Source organism: Aspergillus brasiliensis, assembly GCF_001889945.1.
Source record: "Aspergillus brasiliensis CBS 101740 unplaced genomic scaffold ASPBRscaffold_2, whole genome shotgun sequence".
Classification (NCBI taxonomy): Eukaryota; Fungi; Ascomycota; class Eurotiomycetes; order Eurotiales; family Aspergillaceae; genus Aspergillus; species Aspergillus brasiliensis.
Window position 1 is genome coordinate 1,000,201 of NW_027137443.1, and position 22,243 is coordinate 1,022,443.

A 22,243-nucleotide genomic window follows, 5' to 3' on the forward strand; every position below is an offset into this window, starting at 1 on the left:
AACTGTGTCTTCTGTTCCTCTTCCTACAACCGTCAAGGACGAGGCAACTCCTTCAAGCCCTCAACAAAGGTTGCGCAACGTCGTTGACAACCCCCGGATCAGCCTGCTGAACGTGTTAACACCTCCACCTATGGTTGAAGTTTTCTCAAAGTCATAATTCCCACTCGCTGTCTCCATGGGAATACGGCGAACAATCTTTGCCGCCTCTTGTCTTCGGAAGCTCGCGAACACTTCTTTTAATCTGTAGCACTGATTCTTCTTTAATTTCTGGTGGCTTCAAGTTGTCTAGGAACATATTGGCAAGGTATCGTTGGCTGGTATATCTTTCCCACCATTCGGATTGACGACGTCGGAGGCCCTATTTCTAGGTAAATCAAGGGAGCTCAACCCCCATTCACGTTCAGCCCAGATAAAGTAATTCTTATTCGCTACTATCAGCTTCCCCTTACAATGTCTATATCCCTCATCGGAAACCTTCCACGCATACTAAAAACGGGAATGGTGTTAACTGCCGGCCCACCTTCCTCATCAGGTATATTTTGTTCCGGAGTACACGCACTTACAACGGAGGATAATTTGTACTCTGTATGCGACAGGGACACACCCCGAAATAAGAGCATGTCACAGCAGTTCTATTCAAAGTCTCAATTTCAACGATAGTAACCATGCGACTTCTGGCAGCCGCTGATGCTGCTGCTCGCGCCGAAATAGACAGCCGAACCAATGGTGTCTCCCCACAAATCCCCGGGCTCGTATACTGTGCTGTGGATAGGACTGGAAATACGATATTCAGTCATGCGTCTGGCAAGAAATCTCTGGATGGGGACTCTTCTATGACGATGGACACCATATTCTGGCTTGCATCCTGCACGAAGCTCATCACCAGCATTGCGTGTATGCAACTGGTAGAGCGTGGAACGCTCGAGCTAGACAATAGTGTCCAGCTAGAATTATTGGCACCCGAGCTCAGAAATGTTCAAGTGCTTGAACGTACTGCAGATGGGAAATTCCACTTGGTGCCCAAGCAACGGAGCATTACTCTGCGAATGCTTCTGAATCATACATGTGAGATAACAGAATTCCTCCCCATTTCTCCCATTTACATACCCCCGCTAACATGTTTCACAGCTGGCTTTGGATATGCTTTTGAAGATCTCAAACTACGTGACTGGTCACGGCCCGTCGGGCTTGATGACTTCTCCGGGAATGTGAGTGATGTGCTTCATCGTCCGTTGGTCAATCAGCCTGGTACCAAGTTTCAATACGGAGTTGGCTTGGACTGGGCCGGCGTGATAGTCGAACGAGCTTCTGGGTTATCGCTCGAGGATTATTTCCAGTTGTTTATTCTCCAGCCACTGGGTATCAAGGACATCGGCTTCTTTCCCACGACTGAAATGAAACTTTCTCTGGCTTCTATGCATCAACGGGCCAAGGACGGGACGTTGAGCGTCAGGGATCATCTCTATAGATATCCGTTACTCCCTCCAAATCCAGGAGGGGAGGAAGACCGCTTCTGCATGGGAGGGGCTGGCTGTTTTGGGAAACCAATTGAGTTCTGCAGTATGTATTTCTATTCATTCTTGACTTGAAAGAGTTTCTGGGAGCTTACTGTGTATATGTTCCCTCTGCTATAGGAGTTCTAGCAGCACTTCTAAACGATGGAACGAGCCCTCATACCGGCGCAAAGATTGTGACTCCAGAAACGGTGAAAGGTAAGGAACAGGATTGGTCCATATCTAGTCTCCTACCTACTCATCGAGTAATTATAGAAATGTTCACAGACCAGATCCCCACAATGCCACGATACTGCAACGAGTACACACCATCGGGTAAACCGGAACTCGCGAACCCTTGTCCGCTAATCCCCAGCGCAGAAGAAGACCTCACAGAGGGTTGGGGTCTTTCCTTTTCATTGAGCCACACGGAAAGTCCAACTGGACGAGCTGCAGGATCAGGTTCTTGGGAGGGACTGGCCAATCTCTTCTGGTTTGCCGATCGTACGAATGGCATCGGCGGCATTATTGCATCTCAGATTCTTCCTTATGGAGGTAAGTGATGACGATTGCAGGCGAGTTGGAACCTTGTATACTAAAGGTTGACTGTCAGATCTTGAGGTCATTAATTGTTCTGAAAGTGTGGAAAAGATCATCTATAATGGACTTGCCAAGAGAGAAGGCGGGAGTCCATGACAAGGTACTTTTTAAAGAGACTTATTCAGTTGAGTTATAGTATATACAAGAACAGATCAAAGGACCTTAACATTTATGGAGTGCAAATAGCGCCCTTCCTTCCCTTCGAAAACAGAGCTTGTAGGAGGGTGCCCTCTACCAAAACCGGGGTATGGTCTCACCAAGAACCATACGGCCAATGGTTGAAGGGAATTGCGGTAAATTAACACACCACAAGCACAAGCAATATGTCAAGACAGAAGTGTACTTAGACGGGAACTTGAGAAGCTAGCAGAGGAATTGGGAATAGAAGAGCTGTGCTGGAGAGTGCGGTAACATCCACAGCGTAACATACTGTAAATATCAGGTCAACATCACACTAAAGAATCCTCCCAGCCTCCAAGTTTTTCTCGTCTTGCCCACAACGATGCAGAAGCCTAGCTTCGCATTAGCTTGCAGACCGTTAGGTGACGCTACAAGGTCACTCAAGCGAAATATCCCGCGCCCATTCTCATGGTAGTTAGACTAGGCCTTTGCTATTATGCTGCGTTCCACCAGTAGGTATCACCCGCTTGGGTTTAGGGCTACTTCCGTGAACTATTAGCCAAACTACTACTGTCCCAGCCTCCCAAGGGAACTTCAAAGTCCCAAAGAAGTACGTTGCAGCAATACTACCATGCTCAGTCCTCAACCCCGCTCGATTTCACCAGTCTGTCTGTTCTACCGAGTTCAACTTATCGATGGTGCCTACTCCTGGCCCACATATTCCGACTTCATCAGGGAATTCGTCACAATCAGGCCTGCTACTCCTTTTGCGAAGACTCCCCGCAGAGATTGCTACAGGTCGTCAAGGATTAGCGCAGCTGCCCTAAGGCGATGGAGTCCTCGCTAGGTGCAGCGCTTGCCACGATCCACGTTCCAAGACTATGAACGAATTGGCCACTCGTCACTAAGTCTTTGGCTGTGCCATTCTCCTTTGCGTCAGATCCCGCTGGAGGAACGCCAGAAGGGGCTTCTTTTACTTCACAGGTCGAATGTCCCTATCGTGCATTGCCGCAGTCCTGAGGATCACATATATATTGGCTGAAACGAGGAACACACTTCGTTTGTGTGTACTCTGAATGTTCGGATGAAGTTGGTGCATCATGCGGGGCGGTTCTTCTTGTTCTGGGCGGGGGTTGATCAGCTCGTCGGTAAACAGCAGTCCTCTCGCCTTATTGATCCTAACATTCTGTCTCGGGGAAATCACCGCCTAGCTGCATGGCTAAACTACGTCGCAATCTTAGTTGACTCTTCTCTATCCAATCATCGGGATCTGGTATCTGTCTGCAGCTGTCTTGAAAAGATTTAAGACCAGGATACGTGACGACCCAGCTCAGCATTGAGGATTTTCCTCAGCCTTGTCTGTCACTTTTACCCTCAACCGATTATTCCTCATCTGCGAGTGTTTAGTTTACAATGGCATCTCAAGATGCGACTGGACTTTCTAACCATTCTGCTCATCTCATTGTTACCTTTGTCTCAGTGACGGGGGTGATGACCTTACTGTCGACATGCTTGGTGGCTCTGCGTTTCATCTCGCGCTCCCTTACACTTTCCATCAAGTTGGATGACTGGTTCTGCCTTCTTTCTCTGATCTTCGCCTATGGGCTCCTATGCACCACTGTCCTCATCACAACCGTGGGGCATGCGGGCATCCACGTCAGTCAGTACAAGGATCCTTTTGTGCTAGAACGATACTTCCAGGTACGTACATGTCGCAGGGAAGAGGGATTATCCATCTCTGTCACCTAAATTTGTATATTGCGGAACACACCATCAGCTAATATTGGAATATCTTCGGCTCAGATCACACTAGCCGATATGGTAATCTACAACGTCAGTGTGGGATTGACCAAAATCTCGATTTTGCTGTTCTATCGGCGCATTTTCTCGATTAACAAGACTTTCCTGTTCTGCAACTGGGTGGTCACTGGCCTCACCGTAGGGGCCTGTATAGCTGCAGTCTTCGGACTCATTTTCTCCTCAGACCCGGTAGATGCACAGTGGAAATTCTGGGAGCCCAGCACGACTATCCATAACAAGAGATTTTGGATTGCTATGGGTGCAATCAACATTCTTCTTGATGTAACTATTCTAGTCTTGCCACAACCAGTGGTCTGGCGATTGAATCAGACATGCCAGCGTCGAATCTTGCTTTCTCTGGTCTTCAGTTTGGGTGGCTTGTGAGTCTCCCTTCGACTGAATAACCTTTTGCCCCATACTGACGGCAACTCTTCTTCCAGCGTCTGCGTGACCAGTATTGTACGGCTGGTGTATATGGCCACGGTTGATGTAACTGATCTGACATGTACATGCTCCCCCTTGTTCTTTGGTAGACCATCCTCACTAACCACACCCCCCCTGCTCTAAAAGACACCTTCACCGTCCCCGGCATTTGGACCACCGTCGAAACAAACATGAGCATTATTTGTGCTTGCCTCCCCATGCTTCCGAGCTTGGTCCAGCACATTCGAGAATCTCGATCCACCAACGGGGCAAGGACAGGCTGGAGTGGCATTACACGCCTCCACCCCTTTCACCGTTGGAAGGCCGGCTTTGGTTCTCTTGGATCAGTTCAATACCACGCAGTCGGTTCCAGACAGGACCTCTACACCGACATGGAAGCGGCAAGCCCCAAAAAGGCTAACAATTATTGGGGTGATGTGGCCCAGGTTCAAGTCTACACGAAATTGCAGCGGCATTAGAAGCCCACGAACTGATTATGTTACAATGTTGTGTTCTTCTCACGGTGTGCATGGATTTACGTCATATGCTTGGGGAAGGCAGACAGCAGCCAGTTGTGATCTTCTTAAGCTAGCAAAGTTGACAAAGGAATGACCAACATTTCAAGTGCCACATTACCCTGCCTATTAGATTCAAGCACGCTAAATCATTTCGCAAGCTTGCTAGTCTCTTCATTATCTAATGTGAGACCATGTGCAGATCTGGGAGTTCCCTGTCAAGCTACTAGCAGTCTTACGATATTCACAACCCTAGACTCGGAGACAGGCCTATTACGCCCTCACGAAAAGTGGTCGACGGTCTCAACCGGTGATATTATTCTGATTGACTGGACTGCTTCGGGATAGAGCTACTAAATACTAGTCTTGGTGGCTGGCGGGTTAGAGAGGGGTAATGCATTAGTACTGAGTCTAGCGGAAAGGGAACAAAGAGCCTGCACTGCCGATCAGCAGTAGCATTTACGTATGATCCATTTAAGGATACCCCCTCTAACATTGGAAAGATTCTACCCAGCGACCTAGTACTAATCCTGGAATGAGATCAACTACCAATGCAGGCTGAATCACATCTTGACCTTATCACATCTCATCAGTGCTACCACCAATGCTATCACTCCAGTTGGGCCCCGCTATGGCTCCGGCTCCGACTCCTGCCGACTCTTCCATACCACCCTCAGTACTTTGTGCTTTGTTTAGTATCGGTATATACTACGCACTTTAGTAAGATAGTCGAAAGATGGTATGATTCTCAAGCTCGAGTTCACTGCAAGCAAAGTACTCAATTTGCCATTCCGAAATAAGAAGCCTATAGTAGTTATACCTGTCAGCCGAATTAAGTCCAACAGCCTATATTAGACGCTTCGGGCTTCCTAGTTTCAGCAATTACTGGCTTTACTAAGGACCACTATATTCTATTTAATCCTCTTCACATTCTTATATTTGAGCGAGTCCGCTAAAGTCAAATGCTAGCTATGCAGGTACCTCACTATCTGAAGTAGAGAAATTGGGCCTGCATGATATTGGATTTTTCGTGGATATGCAGTAGATGCCCAGTAAGTATATGAAGCTCATAAAACAATGCATGCTGTAATATAGAGAGGTTGTTGCCGCAGTTAAATCCATCTGAAATAGTAAAGGTGGATTGAAGTTGTACAATAATAAGAAGATATGAAAAGGTATCATCGTTGATGAATTCGTATTATTTATCACTAGCTGATTGGTTGCCTATAAACTATTATTCTATTTTCTTGTTCATTTTCTACAATCTTGTCTTTTGTTTACTCCTTGGTTTTGATAATAAATCATAAGAAACTAAAATACATACTAACCGATAATAGAAGAAGTTTACTGCTACTCTCCCGGCATGGGGCTTGAGGATGACTGAGCAGATAGGAAGCCCTATTTTGCACACCCTGTGGTCATATGTACTGGATATTTACTACTTTACTACAAAAAAATACGTAGACATGATACTAGAAGGTGTAGAAACACTCAACCGACCAGGAATGCTCCATTAAGCAGATTATTTCAATTATGAGGATAAAATGAATTGCCAGCTATGCCTCACTCGTCATGATATCTCGCATACTCCGCCTTAAACTTACTCGGCGAGAAGCACTACGGAAAGTTCTACGAGAGACAGTACGAGAAACCCTGCGAGAAGCCCTGACTTGGCCGATGGCGGCCCAGTAACCTGCTGTCTGGTAGGGGACCTATATACTGGGGCCCACAGATCCTGTTTCTGATAGCCGATAGAGGCTCCATTATTTAGCATTAGCACCGGTATATTTCATCTCAAGATCGCTTCGTAGGTAAGGACAACGACCCTCACCTATCGGTGACACTCAGGCTGGCTTCTCTGGGCGATCAAGAGGCGGACAGTTTCGAGGTTTCCAGCGCGGACAGCCTTATACAGGGGAGGAGGTTGCCGCTGAATATCTTTCGGATCGACATCAGCCCCGAGCAGTCAAAAGCATCTCAACGGCCCTATGATGCGAGGCTGCGAGGTGAAGCGGGGTTCCTAGCGAGTTTGTCTGTATCTTGATGTCTACCAAAAACGAGTTCTCGGTAGGCCCCGCGACAAGTTCGCTATTTATGCCAGTCAGATCAAACCGGGCTACAATTGCTAGCCGTAGAACGAAGTCGCAGTGAAATAAGACAGAGCAAGCATAGAAAGTTTACCAATCATCATGGTGAGCATAGGAATATACGACCCTCGGTTCTTTCGTTCAATATAAACGATCTGACAGATGTCGGTACCTACATTACTACCCGACGGGATATATTTCTTTTGGTCTAGCTGGAAACAGTCTTGTAAGTATATATATATATGATCGTTACCTCAGGTATCAACTAATATAAATCGGCAGGCGGTGACAATTCTGTTGGTTTTAGAAGTAAGCCTCCTTACTTAACTACTAACTAAAGTAAGCGGCGAGGCAGCCTGGCTGGTGTAACCGTGTAGTGATACATAGCGTCCCCCCTGGAAAATATGATTTTACTAGTTCAGGCATATCTTGACAGCATACCCATAACACATAGTGCAACCGTACTGATACATTATGGTGTGCTCTCCCATATAATCCATGAGAAAAAATATTGATTGGCTCATTTTTGTACCATATGACCCGAGTCATCCAAAAATAGTTTAAGGAATGTTTAATGCGAGTCATAAAGAGTGAGGGGGTTTCATTGTCTTTGGCGTCGACGGGGGCCTAGAAGTGATAAGCACTAGTCTATGGACAGGATCAGGAAGGTTGGCGCTGTAAGAAGTCATAATTTAAGAAATTTACGAGGCGCGGTAACGCCCTTGTATTGACGTCGGGTGATATACCATGCTACCCAATTGGCACAGGCCATAAAGAATGTTCAACGGCAAAAAGCAAATACTTAACTAGTCTGACTGTGTTGGTTTTTGTTACAGCCCATGCGTTGTTGCTGCTCGTCTCTCGAATATGTTACCTATCTTGCTGATACAACCCTATGGTTCTGAAAGACTGATCCTAACGGAGGGTATTTCTCACAAAAGTATGATAAGGATAATGATAACAAGTAAGTGAAGATAACAAATGGTATATAACTCAACTAATACGCAAGGCCTGTGTCAAGAAACTTGTCTGGCCTTGGCTTGGACTACGACATTGTACCTGTCACTTGGAGACCAGGAAGGTGAAAAAATAAAAGACAGATTAGTCCTGGTAAACTGAATTCAAGGATCTATCCAAGAGTCTACCCTTACACCGTGCGATGAATGCCTTGGCTCTGGGACTCTTTCAAAATGATCAATCTACTGCGTGAGCGGCTTCCTCCCCACAACAGTATATCTCGTGTGCGCCAAGCACGAACCCTCTTTGGTCTCTTTCTCCACCTCTGGGATCAACTCGTTCAACACTTGTGCTGTCTGCGGGTTCTTGAATTTCCGGGCAAAAGTCTCATGAATCATGATATTGCAATCATGCAGCGCCAGCGCTAGATGGGGAGGCGCATCGCGGGCATCCTCCTTGACATTCTCGTATCCGGCGGTGGCCATCTTTGACGCGAGGTTTGGCACCCATCGAGGACGCAGTCGTTCATCCTGACCCTCCGAGAGGCGAATCATCTTTGTCAGGGCCTCGGTGCTGTTGGCTGGGTGGGTGCTCTCCGTTCTAGTGGATCCCATGTCGACTTCGGTCCACTGGATGTAGCCGCCCGGTTCTGATGGGGGCAGTTTAGCTTGGTATCTAAAATAGACAAGGCGAGTTGGACATGGGATGGAGGGCGATAGCTTACTGAGAAGTTTCAGGATCCGTTCAAGGACGGACTGGACCTCGGCGTCCAAAAGGACAAAGATGAAAAGCCGGATATGGACGACATCGTAGACGCCCACGAGCTCCTCGGGGACGTCCTGCTTGACATCCCACTTGAAGGTTTTCACATTCGACGGAAGCCATTCCGCTGGAGGAGCAGAATCGAATGAAATATCCAAGGCATCCAATTGCACTGATGCGGGCAGTCGGCGGGCTAGGTCTGTTATCCAGACCCTATTTGATGGCCATATTAGTATATCTGATTACAAGGAGCCCATGAGACAGAGAGAGATTATACATACCCAGTTCCCGTGCCCACATCGGCAATGCGGAGATTGTTGTTGTCCTTGATAGGAATGTCCGGATGGATGTGGTATCCGAACAACTCGGTGATGAGGTAGTGATGGAGATTCAATCTGGATGGTTCCCGACCATTATTATCTATTTGTTGCGCCTATAGCAATAACATATGGGAAACTTACCGATTGTTATCGAGGTAATCCCGGGCAAGAACATAGTTAGGTTTCTCCGACATTTTGACGGTCTATTAAAAGGGGGGTTGATGAGTGGAGTGATTATGGGACTGGAGATAGAGAGATAAGTATGAGAGAGAGAGAGAGAGCGATGAAGTTGAAACCGACTTAGAGAGATAGTTGAGGAGGAATATGAGGAAGGAAGGAGCATTTATAATGATCTTTCCCTCAATGCATTCCAATTTCTCTTTGTTGTCTATATCTGACTGGAGCCAGCTGCATCTCAGCCCCGTCCGCCCTGCTTTGCGTAGTTGTTGCGTGGAAGGTCGCAACAGTCCCAATCAGAGAGAAGTATACCATGTAAGAACCGTTACAATACCCGTACTAAGCTGAGCGCGTAAGACGAATAGAAATGCTCAGCCTAATGCAAGGTTCACGTCTGACCTACATGGGGCGGTTGCCTGCACGGTTGCACCGGACAGGAATCTCCACTATCGAAGGGGGCCAAGGAGCCCTGAATCTTACTTTTTTTTCCCGCGCCTGCCACCGTGCTTCTTTGTCCTTCCGAGGATGCCTGTGCCCGGATGGAAATCTGTCTGCGGGGCCCGCTTATCATTTGTGGAGTTTACATAGCAAGTCTTAACTCCTGGTGAATTAGTTGCGCAACTACTAGTCTACTTTGTGATAGACAGTGCGTAGTAAAAAAGGACGCGCGACCTTAACTAAATGAGGAATGATGCAATGCGGTATACGGCGAGGCTACATAAGTCACTAACTACATGTCAATGAAACCACCTGTACTACCTTTCCTTCCCTCCAATAGGTCCACTAACGGGGCAAACGGGATCCAACTTGCGGTTCCGGCAGGGTGTGTGTCACCGGCACCAATCCAATGCTGTCCTCCGGGTCCCCCACAGAGACCGAGAAGCTCTGTTCTTTGGTGATCTCCGCGTACCGGGTCGGGGAACGACTGAAGGCATAACGCGTATTACTGCGGTTACTGGTGTTCTCCGGCTGGCTGACTGACTTCCCATTCTTGCTGGCAGCCACCCTCGAGCTCAGCCGAGACCATATGCGGTTTACCAGCGGTTGGTAGGCCAGGAAGCAAGTGGCGATGAAATACATGCCCGCCTCGACCACACTCCAGACGAAGATGTAGATGGCCGACCACGTCTTGTCGGCCACCGCGTCTGTCTTGAGGTACTCGCTCCAACAAATGACACCGAATATAAAGCCCCTACAGCGCAAGGTCTCTCCCGTTAGCAAACCTGGATAACAAGAAGGAGGTGGGGTGGTCCAACTCACACACTGCCACACAGGAAGGTCACGAACAGACCGATCCGAACCCGTCCCGTGACTTGTAGCTTCAGGACATACGGAATCGGGATGATCATGATGAAAATATCCGACAAGATGTTGGGAAGCCGGATCCAGCGGAGGAGCATGTTGAGATCGAAACAGGTGCCGTGGACGCTGGGGTCCCAGAGGGCCTTGAGCGGTCGACAGACGGCAAAGCACGCGGAAAACCCTCCGACGGAATAGCCAATAACGATGGCCCCAGTGACGTAGCAGGCATAGCGCGCGGACTTGTGGATGCCAAAAAGGGTCATGTAGAGGCTGAGGATGGTCAGCTTGGAGAGGGCGGTCGAGACACACCAGACGATTGAAACCGCGATGATGAGTTTGGAGAAGACGAGGGACTGGGTCGGGTCCGTCTCCATGATGTACGCGACATGCAATCCGGTGCCTCCGTAGCGGACGTCGACCAGCATGATCACGTAAAAGGCCATGGTGGCCACCCATGCGGAGATGATGAGTGCATCATCGCGGCTCCAGCGGATTCGACCGATCCGTCGCGAGAGAAAGCGTAGAACGATTGCAATGGTCGACAATATCATGAACAAAATCATGACTCCATACAGCAACGGCTGCTTGGACGCAGTGGGGTTATCGTCTTCGCGTCGAATGTACATGATGAAAGCAGAGAGACGGAGAGAAAATTGGTGGTGAGGGGAGACCCGCAGAGAAAGCGTTGCTTGGAGATAGAGGGGAGAAGAGAGAATATCGAGGAACCGGGATCTCTCTCATCACGGCTTTTGAACCTGTCTTCCCCAGAAGAAAGGGAGGTTCTGAGGCTGTGACAGGTGCAGGATAAGCCAACCCTCCCCCCATCCCCCTCGCTCCCCTCCACTACCGGCCGATGGTAGGGGTGGCCCCTAATTCCAAGTCGCAGATGCATATCGATGCATACCGCTGCAGTCAGCAAGCAAGACCAGTCGGAATTAGAAGGAGTATCCATGCCTTATCAGCATGCCTTGCGATAGAAGCCGTTACGCTAGAAGTATGAGGAGAACGGCATTCACTAGTCAATGCAGTTATGGGGTTAGCTTAGAGGTAGTCTAGTATAAGAAGAGAGCTTTTTATTTTTATTATTATTATTATTATTATTATTATCATTATCTGTTATTCTCCTAGCCAGTCGTTTCACTGTCAAAGTAACAGCCTTCGGCGGTGGGAGAAGGGAAAGGCGTCTGCCTGCGTGTGTCGCACAGCGAATCGCTTACTGTTGGACGCCTTGAAACACGTTGGTAATACCATCGTCTTATTACGCCGCCCTAATGTGAGTAAATAATTAAGCCTCAGCCTTAGTTATTTAGGTAGTTAAGGGTGGACCTGACTCAGAAGCTCCCCATAAGTCCATTGTAGAACCCCATACCCCTTGCCCCAAGTAAGCCCCCTGTGTGCAAGCCCGTATCATGTACTCTTTTCCGGGATCATTAAGCTCCGGGTCAGAGGCTTGGAGAGTCTGCTCTTAGTTAATACACGAATAGTGGCACAGCCGACACGAGACATCATCATCCCCTCTGTTCTGTCCATGTTGATCAACAATCACGTAATTGTCGCCGATCAATCATTACTCGCCATGGAAGTGCTTCTAGCCTCACTCGGCCAGTCGCAGCGGGTATGCGAATCATCTGCACTCTCCTAAGGGGACATCGACAAGCCAAGCCTCTTCGATATGTTACTGGATAAGCGGCATGTGTGTACATTCTGGGCACCGCCCTCTCCGGACAGGTCCCAGGAATGCGGGTTTGGGGCCAATTCGGCGGCAGAGGATTAATGAGGTTGCAGCCAGCCCTGTGCTTCGGCCTATCATGGGAACGCAATGGGATAATCATGGCGCGGTCAACGAGCATGCCCGGCCTGAAACCAGTTGGTGCAGCGCCGCAGCGTTCTTACAGTACGTCTGGAATAAATAATCCCACCTGGCTGACTACAGTATTGTGTCAAATCTCCTTGACTCCTAATCAAGAGGGTGAAAATTCAATGGCTGTGTAGACCCTATACCGCGTTGATATGGAAGTCGAACCTTGCCAGTTAGTCGACACTGTCTGTAAGTAGATATAAGGCAAAGACTGGAATCCGAGTGGAGTATCAGGATTTCGTTGATCAAGTATCGAGTTGAAACAAGAAAGATCTCTTTCATTTGTCAAACAATCCCATTCATACACAATCCCGATCATGCTCAGCGAACCGTCTCACGGCCCGCGTGATAGCGGGCCAGTTCCCTTGGCCATTGTCGGCTTTGCCTTTGAATTTCCCCAGGACGCGACATCCAGTGAACGCTTCTGGGAGATGATCTGCCAGGGAAGATCCGCCAGCACGGATTTTCCCAAGGATCGGATGAACATCGAGGCATTCTACCACCCGTCGAAGGACCGGCCTAGTAATGTATGCCCCCTCAATGAAACCTCTGTACTTCTCACAGCTGATGATCTTAGCTATCTGTTCGAGGAGGAAACTTTATCCGCGAAGACCTTGGAGCATTCGACGCTCCCTTCTTCTCCATTACCCCCGGAGAGGCTGCCTGTATGGATCCACAGCATCGACGCATGTTAGAAACAACATACCACGCTTTGGAAGATGGTACTTATCCTCTCCTTCACGAAGCCACTTTCGATTTGCTGACGGGTTTGTACAGCTGGGATTCCAATTGAAAAGTGCTCTGGCACCAACACGGCCGTATACACGGGGTGTTTTACCAATGACTACCAAAGTGTCCTACAGGAAGACTTTGAGCTCGAGGCCCCCCATGCTGCCATGGGAATCGCCCCCTCCATGCTCGCTCATCGGGTGAGCTGGTTCTTCAACTTGAAAGGTGTCTCGATGAATCTCGATTCAGCCTGCTCCAGCAGCTTGGTCGCCTTGCACCTCGCGGCGCAAGATCTGGTTGCGGGAAATTCTTCCATGGTATGCATCTAGCCCTTTATGTGTAGATTGGCCCTCCCATCCAATTATGCCTGTAAGAGGCATCTATGACGAGCACATCCGTGAACAATAGCTAACACGCTCTGAGCAAATCTCGTAGGCACTCGTAGGGGGAGCCAACATCGTTTTCCACCCGAATTTCATGAAGATGATGTCTTCATTCAACTTCCTCTCACCCGACAGCCGAAGCTGGAGCTTCGACCAGCAGGCCAACGGCTACGCGCGTGGGGAAGGAATCGGCATGGTCGTCGTGAAACGACTATCAGATGCCCTGCGTGATGGCGACTGCATCCGCGCCGTGATTCGCAACACCGGCGCCAACCAGGACGGTCGCACGCCGGGCATCACGCAGCCCAACGGGCTGTCCCAACTCAATCTAATCAAGCAGACCTACGACCAGGCAGGACTGGACATGGGCCCGACGCGCTTCTTCGAGGCCCACGGCACCGGAACCCCTGTCGGAGACCCCATCGAGGCCAATGCCATCGGCCAGGCCTTCCGTCACTGCCGGTCTGTCGAGGACCCGCTGTATATCGGTGCGGTCAAGGCCAACATCGGTCATCTGGAGGGTGCCAGCGGGTTGGCCGGTCTGATCAAGACCATCCTGGTTCTGGAGCATGGCCTTATTCCCCCGATTGCCGGATTCCGCACACTGAACCCCCGGATTGATGCCAACCAGCTGTGTTTGGCGTTCCCCAAGAAAGCCATCCCCTGGCCTACGACCGGCCTGCGGCGTGCCTGCGTCAACTCGTTCGGGTTCGGCGGTACCAACGCCACAGTTGTCCTGGATGATGCCTACCATTATCTGGAACAGCATGGGCTCACCGGATATCACCAAACACACCCATGCTATACACCGAGTCCCACGCTGCCAGTACCAGCTGCTCTGTCAACATCCGAGACGACCGCCAAGCTGCTTGTCTGGTCCGCTGCGGACCAAACTGCCGCGGAGAAGCTCACTGCGGCGTATCACGACACCATCCGCCAGTGGCCTCCAACTGAGCTGTCAGACTTGGCTTATACCTTGATTTCCCGCCGGAGCAGGTTCGCGTGGAGAGGATTTACAGTCGCCGGAGGTGGACAGCAACTGGAGCCCGTAAAGCCCGTGCGAGCACGCGATGGAGTGCAACTAGCCTTCGTGTTCACAGGACAGGGCGCACAGTACCTGGGAATGGGCAAGGGCCTGATCTCGGCGCACCCAGTCTTCCGGCAGACAGTCGACCTCTTGGATGCGGACCTCCATGCCCTCGGCTGCTCGTGGTCCCTGCGCAGCGTGTTCGAGGGCGACAGCGAGCTCCCCATCGATCAGCCCGAGTACAGCCAGCCCGCAACCACATGCCTGCAGATTGCTCTGGTCGATCTGCTTCAGAGCTGGGGCGTCCAGCCGGCCGTCGTTATGGGTCACTCGTCCGGTGAGATCGCCGCAGCCTACGCAGCCGGCGCCTTGTCGCGCGCCACGGCCGTCAAGATCGCCTATCACCGGGGCCGTTTATCCTCGCAGCTGGCAAGCCAACGGACTGATCTCTCCATGATGGCCGTTGGCACCTCTGTTTCAGACATCCAGCCCTACCTGGCGCGTCTGGACCAGCCCCCCGCAGTCACCGTGGGCTGCGTGAACAGCCCAACCAGCATCACCCTCACCGGGTCCATCACGCAGCTGCACACTCTCCAACAATGGCTCGAGCAGGACTCCATATTCGCCCCCATGTTGCGCGTCCCTATGGCCTACCACTCGCCCGCCATGAACGCCATTGCCACTGAATACCGCGAAGCAATGGGTGACCTCTCTCCCCCGATCCCGAAGGCAAATCCCCAAGCAAACCCACAATGTATCACCACCACCCCGATGATCTCCTCCGTAACCCAAGCCCTCGTCACTCCTAAAGCCCTAGCCAGCGCAGACTACTGGGTGCAGAACCTGACTTCACCAGTGGAATTCTGCGGCGCCCTCTCGCATCTTCTGTCCACAGAATCATCCTCCTCTCCCATCACCCACCTCCTCGAAATCGGCCCGCACCGTGCCCTCCAAGGCCCTATCACCGACACCATCCGCGTATCACCATCCTCCAAATTCAACACCACCACCAAGACTACTACCTACCTCTCCCTCCTCGACCGCAAACATCCCGCGCCAATCACCCTCCTCCAAACAACCGGCCACCTCTTCAGCGCAGGCTTCACGCCCAACCTCCTCCTCGCCAACAACCTGTCTCCCCAATCCAAACCACGACGACAACCCATACTCCCCTTTCACCGGCATCTCCCCAGCTACCCATTCAACCACACCCAAATCCACTGGAAAGAAAGCCGTCTGGGCCAGAACTTCCGCTTCCGCACCCACCGCCGGCACGACCTCCTCGGCACCCGCAGCCTAGACTGGAACCCGCAGATCGCCCAATGGCGGAATATCATCCGGCTACGCGAGGTTCCTTGGCTTCGCGATCATACCCTGGACGGGCAGATTCTCTGTCCGGGGACTGGGATGTTGCTGATGGCTGTGGAGGGGTTTTGTCAGCTTAGCTTGACTACAGCAGCAACGGGTATCGAAATCCAGAACGCACGGTTCCTCCATGCTTTGCGGGTGTCCGCGGAGACAGGGGAGGTCGAGACGCAAGTAACCCTGATGACCGAGGGGGGATCAGAGTGGACGAGATTCAGGTTATTCGTCATGGAGAATGGGAGTTATGTGGAGTGTTGTGAGGGGAGGATTCGGGGGATAACTTCCGATGACGAGATGCGTGTGCTGGATCCCAGCAGTAGTACTGTTACCCACGGACAATCAGTGCAAGAATGGGTACAGCAGGTGAAGGATGGATGCTCTCAGTCATCGACGCAGGATATCTACGATGGGTCAACCGGGAGCTCGCTGCACTACGGCCCGGCATTTCAGAATGTCAAGCACCTGCGGCTGGGGCCTGGGGCTACGGCAGTGGCGAAGATTGATGTGGAGAGTTGGAAAAGGGTCATGACCGAGGAGGAGGCACCGTCGTATGTCGTCCACCCGTGTACTATGGATGGGCTGGCGCAGCTGGTCGTGCCGGCGCTGAACCACGAACAGCGCCATACCTTGCCGACGATGGTTCCGGTACGGGCATCCCGCATCTGGATAGACCTGCGGAGGCCGGCGCTGCTACAGCAGGGAGAGATCCTGGCCGTCGCGAAATGTCGGCTGCGGGGGCATCGTGGCGCCTGGGCTGATCTGGTTGGTATGAGTGTGGATGGGGATCGGCCGCTGCTCTGTATTGAAGGGCTGGAAACTTCCTTCATTGAGGCGGCGACGAAGTCTACAGAGATGAGAGACGACTCGTCGCGGCGACGTCAGTTGTGCACGAGCCTGGTGTGGCGGCCTGACGTGGAGATGCTGGATCGCGAGCAGCTGCGTGAGGAGGTCTGTCGCGATCGACCAGCCGAGGTGCCAAATGCGCTGGATAGACATCGGTCGTTGCAGGTAGCCACGCTGGGGTATATGATGGAGGCGATGGAGTATCTGGAACAGCATCCAGAGGTGTCCGTCCCGGACTATCTCCAGCGGTACGTGGCCTGGATGCACTACCAGCAGCAGCGCCTTCAGGGTGGTCCCGAGTGGACGGCGGCACAGAAGCTGGCGCAGGATCCAGATAGTCGGGCGCGCTTGGTAAAGGATGTGGAGGAGAGCTGTGGCACCGAAGGACAGTTCTTCATGACGGTGGGAAGGCATCTCATTGCGGTGCTGTCCGGAACGGAGGATCCGCTGGAGCTCCTGTTCCGCGACGGGCTGTCGCACCGATACTACGAGCAGATGCTGGCGGATGCATACCACGCGCACCCGGCGTCGCGGTATCTCGAGCTGCTCAGCTTCAAGAACCCCCGGCTGAGGGTGTTGGAAGTCGGGGCGGGCACGGGGGGTCAGACGCTACGGGCGTTGCAGACGCTGTGTCCTCGCGATGCACCGGCGCGGTGTGCACGGTACGATTATACGGACATCTCGCCAGGGTTTTTCCCCGACGCGCAGCAGCGGTTCGCGCAATATAGCCCCGTGGTGCGCTTCCGCACGTGTGATATCTCCGTAGACCCCGTCGCGCAGGGGTTCGAGGCTGGGAGCTATGATTTGGTCCTGGCGTCGCATGTGCTGCATGCGACAGATCGACTCGATGAATCGCTGCAGCATGTCCGGCGGCTGCTGAAGCCGGGGGGCAAGTTTCTGCTCTTTGAGATCACTGAGCCGGACTCATTGCAGATTGGCTTTGCCTTTGGGTTGCTGAAGGGCTGGTGGAGTCCGCTAGATCATGAGGAGCGCTCAGCCCACAGTCCTTGTCTGAGTGCGGTCCGATGGGATGAACGGCTGAGGCAGAACGGATTCTCGGGCGTAGAGGTAGAAGTCCCCGGGCAGAGCATTCCGGAATGCCAATATCTGAGCGTCATGGTTTCCAGCGCAGTTGGATCTGGCTGTGAGCAACAGCAGCAGCAGCAGCAGATCGTGATACGTGATCCAATGATTGTGTCGCAATGCGAGATGGCACACGAACTTGGCGGGCAGATCTGCTCGATGGCTGAGGCATCACAACTGAACATCCCAGCGGAAGCCATGGTGGTGGTGCTGCTGGAGATGGAGCAGACCTTGTTGGCCGATGTATCAGTCCACGACTGGGCGCATCTGCATGCGGTCCTCGTGCAGGCCAAGAACGTGCTGTGGATCACACGGCCGCCAGTCGACAGTCCTGATCAAATCCCCCAGCATGGCCTGGTTGAGGGATTCGGTCGCGCTCTGGCCTCGGAAGATGCCACTCGCAAGTTCGTCACCCTGGCCTTGGATGGCCACATCTCTCCAGCTCGTGCCAGTGAAACCATCCACCATCTTATCACCGAGATCATGCGCAATCCGGTCGATGCTGTGGAGAGCACCTACTCTGCCACGCACGGTGTGATCCATATCCCCCGTGTCATGCCAAATGACCCCATGGACAAGATTGTAGCCGAGGCGACCATGCCTCTTCGCACCGAACAGTGGCCCCTAGGCAATCAGAACAACTCTGCCACTGCTGCAACTCTGCATGTTGGGCCACCAGGACGACTACAGCAGCTGGAGTATCGCGAGATGGCGGAGCAGAAAGGGGAGTCGGTGGCAGCAGACGAGGTGCTGATTGCTGTGCAAGCATTTGGCCTGAGCCCGCGCGATGCCTTAATGGCAGCCGGACAGCTGGATGCAGTGGCACTGGGCAGCGCGTGTGCCGGCATCATCCAAGCTGCAGGAAGCCGAACGGGGTTCCTGCCTGGCGCCCGGGTGTGCGCCGTAGGCCACGCCATGGCTACGACGCAGGTACGCATTTCCGCTCGTGCAGTGGTCTCAATTCCCGAAAGCTGGAGTCTCGCACAGGCGGCCGCCGTGCCAACCGCCGTATGGCTGGCCTTTTACGCCCTAGAATTCGTGGCACGGCTGGCGGCGGATGAGACGGTGCTCGTGCACCATTCGGTTGGTAACAGCGTCCAACGCATGGTCGTGGAGCTGGCAATCCGCTGCAGGGCACGCGTGATAGCCACCGTGCCCAGCCAGCGCCAGAAGGCTGAGCTGTGTTCTACGCTAGGGCTAGCCGAGACGGACGTATTGGTGGTGTCTGATGATGCAGAGCTCGTGCCAGCCCTAAGTAGGGCGGTGATGGACGGTGTGGATGTCATTGTCGCCTCAGTCACAGACGAACGCATGTCGCAGCACCTCGCCGCTGGGGGCCGCATAGCTGACATCAGCTGGGGCCAGCAACAACAGCAACAGTCGCTGCTGCAGCCCCTTTCCCACCGCGCAAATACCTCCTACACACGCATCGACATGGCCGAGCTCCTGCAGCAGCGTCCGCAGCGCGCGTACCACATCTTCCAGGAGGCAATGGCCGAGTATCTGGGCAACAAGCCGCCACAGCCGCAGGTCTATACCGCCGGGTCCGAGACGGAGGCATTGCAGCAGGCAAATGTGATGGGCGGCGCCGTTGTAATGCTCGAATCTAGCCAGTCCATCCCCGTCATCTGTGCCACCCGCCCCCGATCCCGCTTCTCAGCTGATGCCTCGTATGTGATTGCCGGTGGTCTCGGGGGACTGGGACGCAGCCTGGCGCGGTGGATGGCCAGTCGCGGGGCACGGCATCTGGTGCTGTTATCTCGTTCCGGAGCGCGTACAGCAGCAGCACAAGCACTGGTCCAGGAGCTCGAAGGGCAAGGCGTGCAGGTAGCAACGCCCGCAGTCGATATCAGCCAGCGGGAGTCGCTCGAGCAGGCACTATCGGAGCTGGCGCGCACGATGCCGCCGATCCGGGGATGCATCCAGGCGACAGTGGCCTTGCGCGACAACATGTGGGAGAACATGACGCATGAGGATTGGTCGCTCAGCATTGGCTCCAAGGTGACCGGCTCGTGGAATCTTCATTGGTGTCTGCCCCGCGAGCTGGATTTCTTCGTCCTGCTTTCCTCGCTGAATGGCCTCTTTGGTGCGCCCGGCCAGTCCAACTATGCAGCTGGAAATGCGTTCAAGGACTCTCTAGCGCAGTACCGCGTCGCGCAGGGGCTCAAAGCCGTGTCTATTGACTTGGGCCTGATGCTGAGTGAGGGCATGGTCGCGGAAAGCGACTTCCTGCGGTCGATGCTCCAGCGCAATGCCATGCTGATGGATATTGCTCTCGAGGAGATGATCGCCCTATTTGACTACTACTGCGATCCTACTCTGCCACGGCTCACCCGGTCGACTGCGCAGGTCGTCGTAGGCATTGAGATGCCGTCTGTGGCTTTGGCCAAGGGTCTGGATTTGCACCATTCGGTCCACCGGCCGTTGTTCCGCCACCTGTTCCAGATGGACGCGCAGCGGCAGCGACAGCATGGCGAAGCAGCGAAGGAGACGGCATCGATAGCAGCGTCGACTGCGATGGACCGCCCCGCGCTGCTGAGACAGTCCGCATCGGTTGCTGAAGCTACCGAACTGGTGCTCGAGTGGCTGTCGGGAAAGCTGCACCAGGTGCTGGGAATCGCGGCGGCAGACGTGGAGCCAAGCAAGCCCATTCACATGTATGGGCTGGACTCGATGGTGTCGGTCGATCTGCGCAACTGGTTCAGCCGCGAGATTGGGGCTGCATTCACCGTATTTGACTTGATGAGCAACACGCCCCTGCGCGAACTCAGTAGGATGGCCGCCGAACGCAGTCGCTATCGGCAGAACAGCACCAGCACCAGCAGCTGTCCACCGGTGACACCCGCAGTGCAATCCCGCACTGATAGAATCGCTGAGCTAGTACGCAAGTACACGGCGGATCTACCTGTGCGCTCCTCCAGGGTGTCGATGGGAGATGTTGTGCCGGACCGATCGACTATTCTTCTAACTGGGTCGACAGGTTCCTTGGGCAATTACCTCTTGCACGGCTTGCTGCGGGATTCCCAGGTCACCAAGGTATACTGTTTGAACCGATCGGACGATGCTGCAGCGCGGCAACGTCGTAGTTTCAGGGAGAAGGGACTTGATACATCACTGCTGGAGGACACGAGCCGAGTCGAATTCCTGAAGGCGTCGTTTGGGGAACGTCAGTTGGGGCTGGCAGAATCAGCATACAGCCAATTGCTGGAGTCAGTGGATATGATCATCCACAACGCCTGGAAAGTAAACTGGAATCACCATGTCTCATCCTTTGAGGATCCTCACATCAAGGGTGTTCGCGAACTCATCAACTTCAGCATAGCAAGCAAGTATAATGCCCACGTGGTGTTCGTCTCTTCCGTCAATACGATCACGGCATGGCAGCCCTCTGGCGCAGCAGAGGAGCGGAATACGGTTCCTGAAGAGCCGATGGAAACAGCAGATGTCGTGATGCCACAAGGCTACGCGGAAGCTAAGCATGTCGGTGAGCGGATCTGTCTCGAGGCGTCGAGGACATGTGGCGTGCCAACAAGTATCCTGCGCGTGGGCCAGATCGCGGGTCCGGATAGTCGGCTGGGCATTTGGAATCCACATGAGTGGATTCCCACGCTCATCAAAACTTCCAAGTCGATGGGCCAGATCCCCAGCGAATTGGGCCGCTTTTTGGTCGACTGGGTCGCTGTGGACACCCTGGCCACGATCGTGTTGGAAATACTCCATAGTCGCAGAGCCCCCACTGCTACCATGACTGCTACTACTAGTACTAGCAGTGTCTTCCATCTCACAAGCCCAACTGGGGTTTCTTGGGAGTCTCTGATCCCGGCCATTCAAGAGAGGTATCCGGTAAAGCTAGTGTCTCTCACAGACTGGGTGGAGGAACTGGAGCGTCTGCAGAACCTTTCACCTGAAGAAGTGGCGGAGAAACCAGCTATCAAATTGTTGGACTTCTACCGCCTGCTGGCTGGTGCGACAGAGGCAAGTCCTCGAATGAGTCTGGAGCGAGCCAGGGCAGCCAGTCCGACCATGGCGTCTCTAGGCCCGGTGTCCCTGGCGCAGATGTCCAATTGGCTGGACCAATGGGATTTTTGATGTGATATAGTTTGGTGACATACCTATGTAGTAATATCATTACCTTAACCCGTGCTCTATATCGAATGTAAATCTATCTTCAGAAGGCTGTCTTTTCTGGTCTGAGTGATCGATCATGTTGCTTACTAGTGATAGCTGGGTTACTTCTGATTGATTTGGCATGAGAGAGTAGTCTACAGGTACGGTTTCCCAGTTATGCTCCCTCTTGTCACTAGATCTGGTGTTAATATATATTTCAGTGAGTCAAGCAACACCCCTGATTAGGATGACAAGTCCGATTGTATGAAGACGAGAATCTAGCAGCCTGCTT

General features: G+C 52.7%; 5 protein-coding genes across 5 annotated transcripts; 3 read left to right on the forward strand and 2 right to left on the reverse strand.

Moving 5' to 3' along the window:
- Positions 1-665: 665 nt before the first annotated feature.
- ASPBRDRAFT_191980 (serine hydrolase domain-containing protein) lies at positions 666-2,189 on the forward strand (the record flags this gene model as incomplete). Its single annotated transcript, XM_067620426.1, has 5 exons — positions 666-1,065; positions 1,129-1,560; positions 1,635-1,712; positions 1,770-2,048; positions 2,107-2,189. The coding sequence occupies 5 exons, from the start codon at positions 666-668 to the stop codon at positions 2,187-2,189; spliced, it is 1,272 nt and encodes a 423-aa protein (XP_067483021.1).
- A 1,154-nt stretch (positions 2,190-3,343) lies between these two features.
- ASPBRDRAFT_381178 (uncharacterized protein) lies at positions 3,344-5,091 on the forward strand. Its single transcript, XM_067623877.1, has 4 exons — positions 3,344-3,914; positions 4,017-4,393; positions 4,454-4,518; positions 4,584-5,091. Exons 1-4 carry the CDS (start codon positions 3,627-3,629, stop codon positions 4,913-4,915), a joined length of 1,062 nt encoding a protein of 353 aa, XP_067483022.1. The 5' UTR covers positions 3,344-3,626; the 3' UTR covers positions 4,916-5,091.
- Positions 5,092-8,061: 2,970 nt separating this feature from the next.
- ASPBRDRAFT_38075 (class I SAM-dependent methyltransferase) lies at positions 8,062-9,440 on the reverse strand. The gene is made up of 4 exons (XM_067623864.1): positions 9,219-9,440; positions 9,039-9,152; positions 8,720-8,970; positions 8,062-8,644 (listed from the first exon to the last, which is right to left on the reverse strand). The coding sequence occupies exons 1-4, from the start codon at positions 9,269-9,271 to the stop codon at positions 8,238-8,240; spliced, it is 825 nt and encodes a 274-aa protein (XP_067483023.1). The 5' UTR covers positions 9,272-9,440; the 3' UTR covers positions 8,062-8,237.
- Positions 9,441-9,901: 461 nt separating this feature from the next.
- Positions 9,902-11,229, reverse strand: ASPBRDRAFT_38076 (uncharacterized protein). Its single transcript, XM_067623865.1, has 2 exons — positions 10,515-11,229; positions 9,902-10,446 (listed from the first exon to the last, which is right to left on the reverse strand). The coding sequence occupies exons 1-2, from the start codon at positions 11,180-11,182 to the stop codon at positions 10,038-10,040; spliced, it is 1,077 nt and encodes a 358-aa protein (XP_067483024.1). The 5' UTR covers positions 11,183-11,229; the 3' UTR covers positions 9,902-10,037.
- Positions 11,230-12,526: 1,297 nt separating this feature from the next.
- On the forward strand, positions 12,527-21,987 carry ASPBRDRAFT_38078 (uncharacterized protein). The gene is made up of 4 exons (XM_067623866.1): positions 12,527-12,941; positions 12,992-13,136; positions 13,192-13,460; positions 13,579-21,987. The coding sequence occupies exons 1-4, from the start codon at positions 12,732-12,734 to the stop codon at positions 21,931-21,933; spliced, it is 8,979 nt and encodes a 2,992-aa protein (XP_067483025.1). The 5' UTR covers positions 12,527-12,731; the 3' UTR covers positions 21,934-21,987.
- The last annotated feature ends 256 nt before the right edge of the window (positions 21,988-22,243 follow it).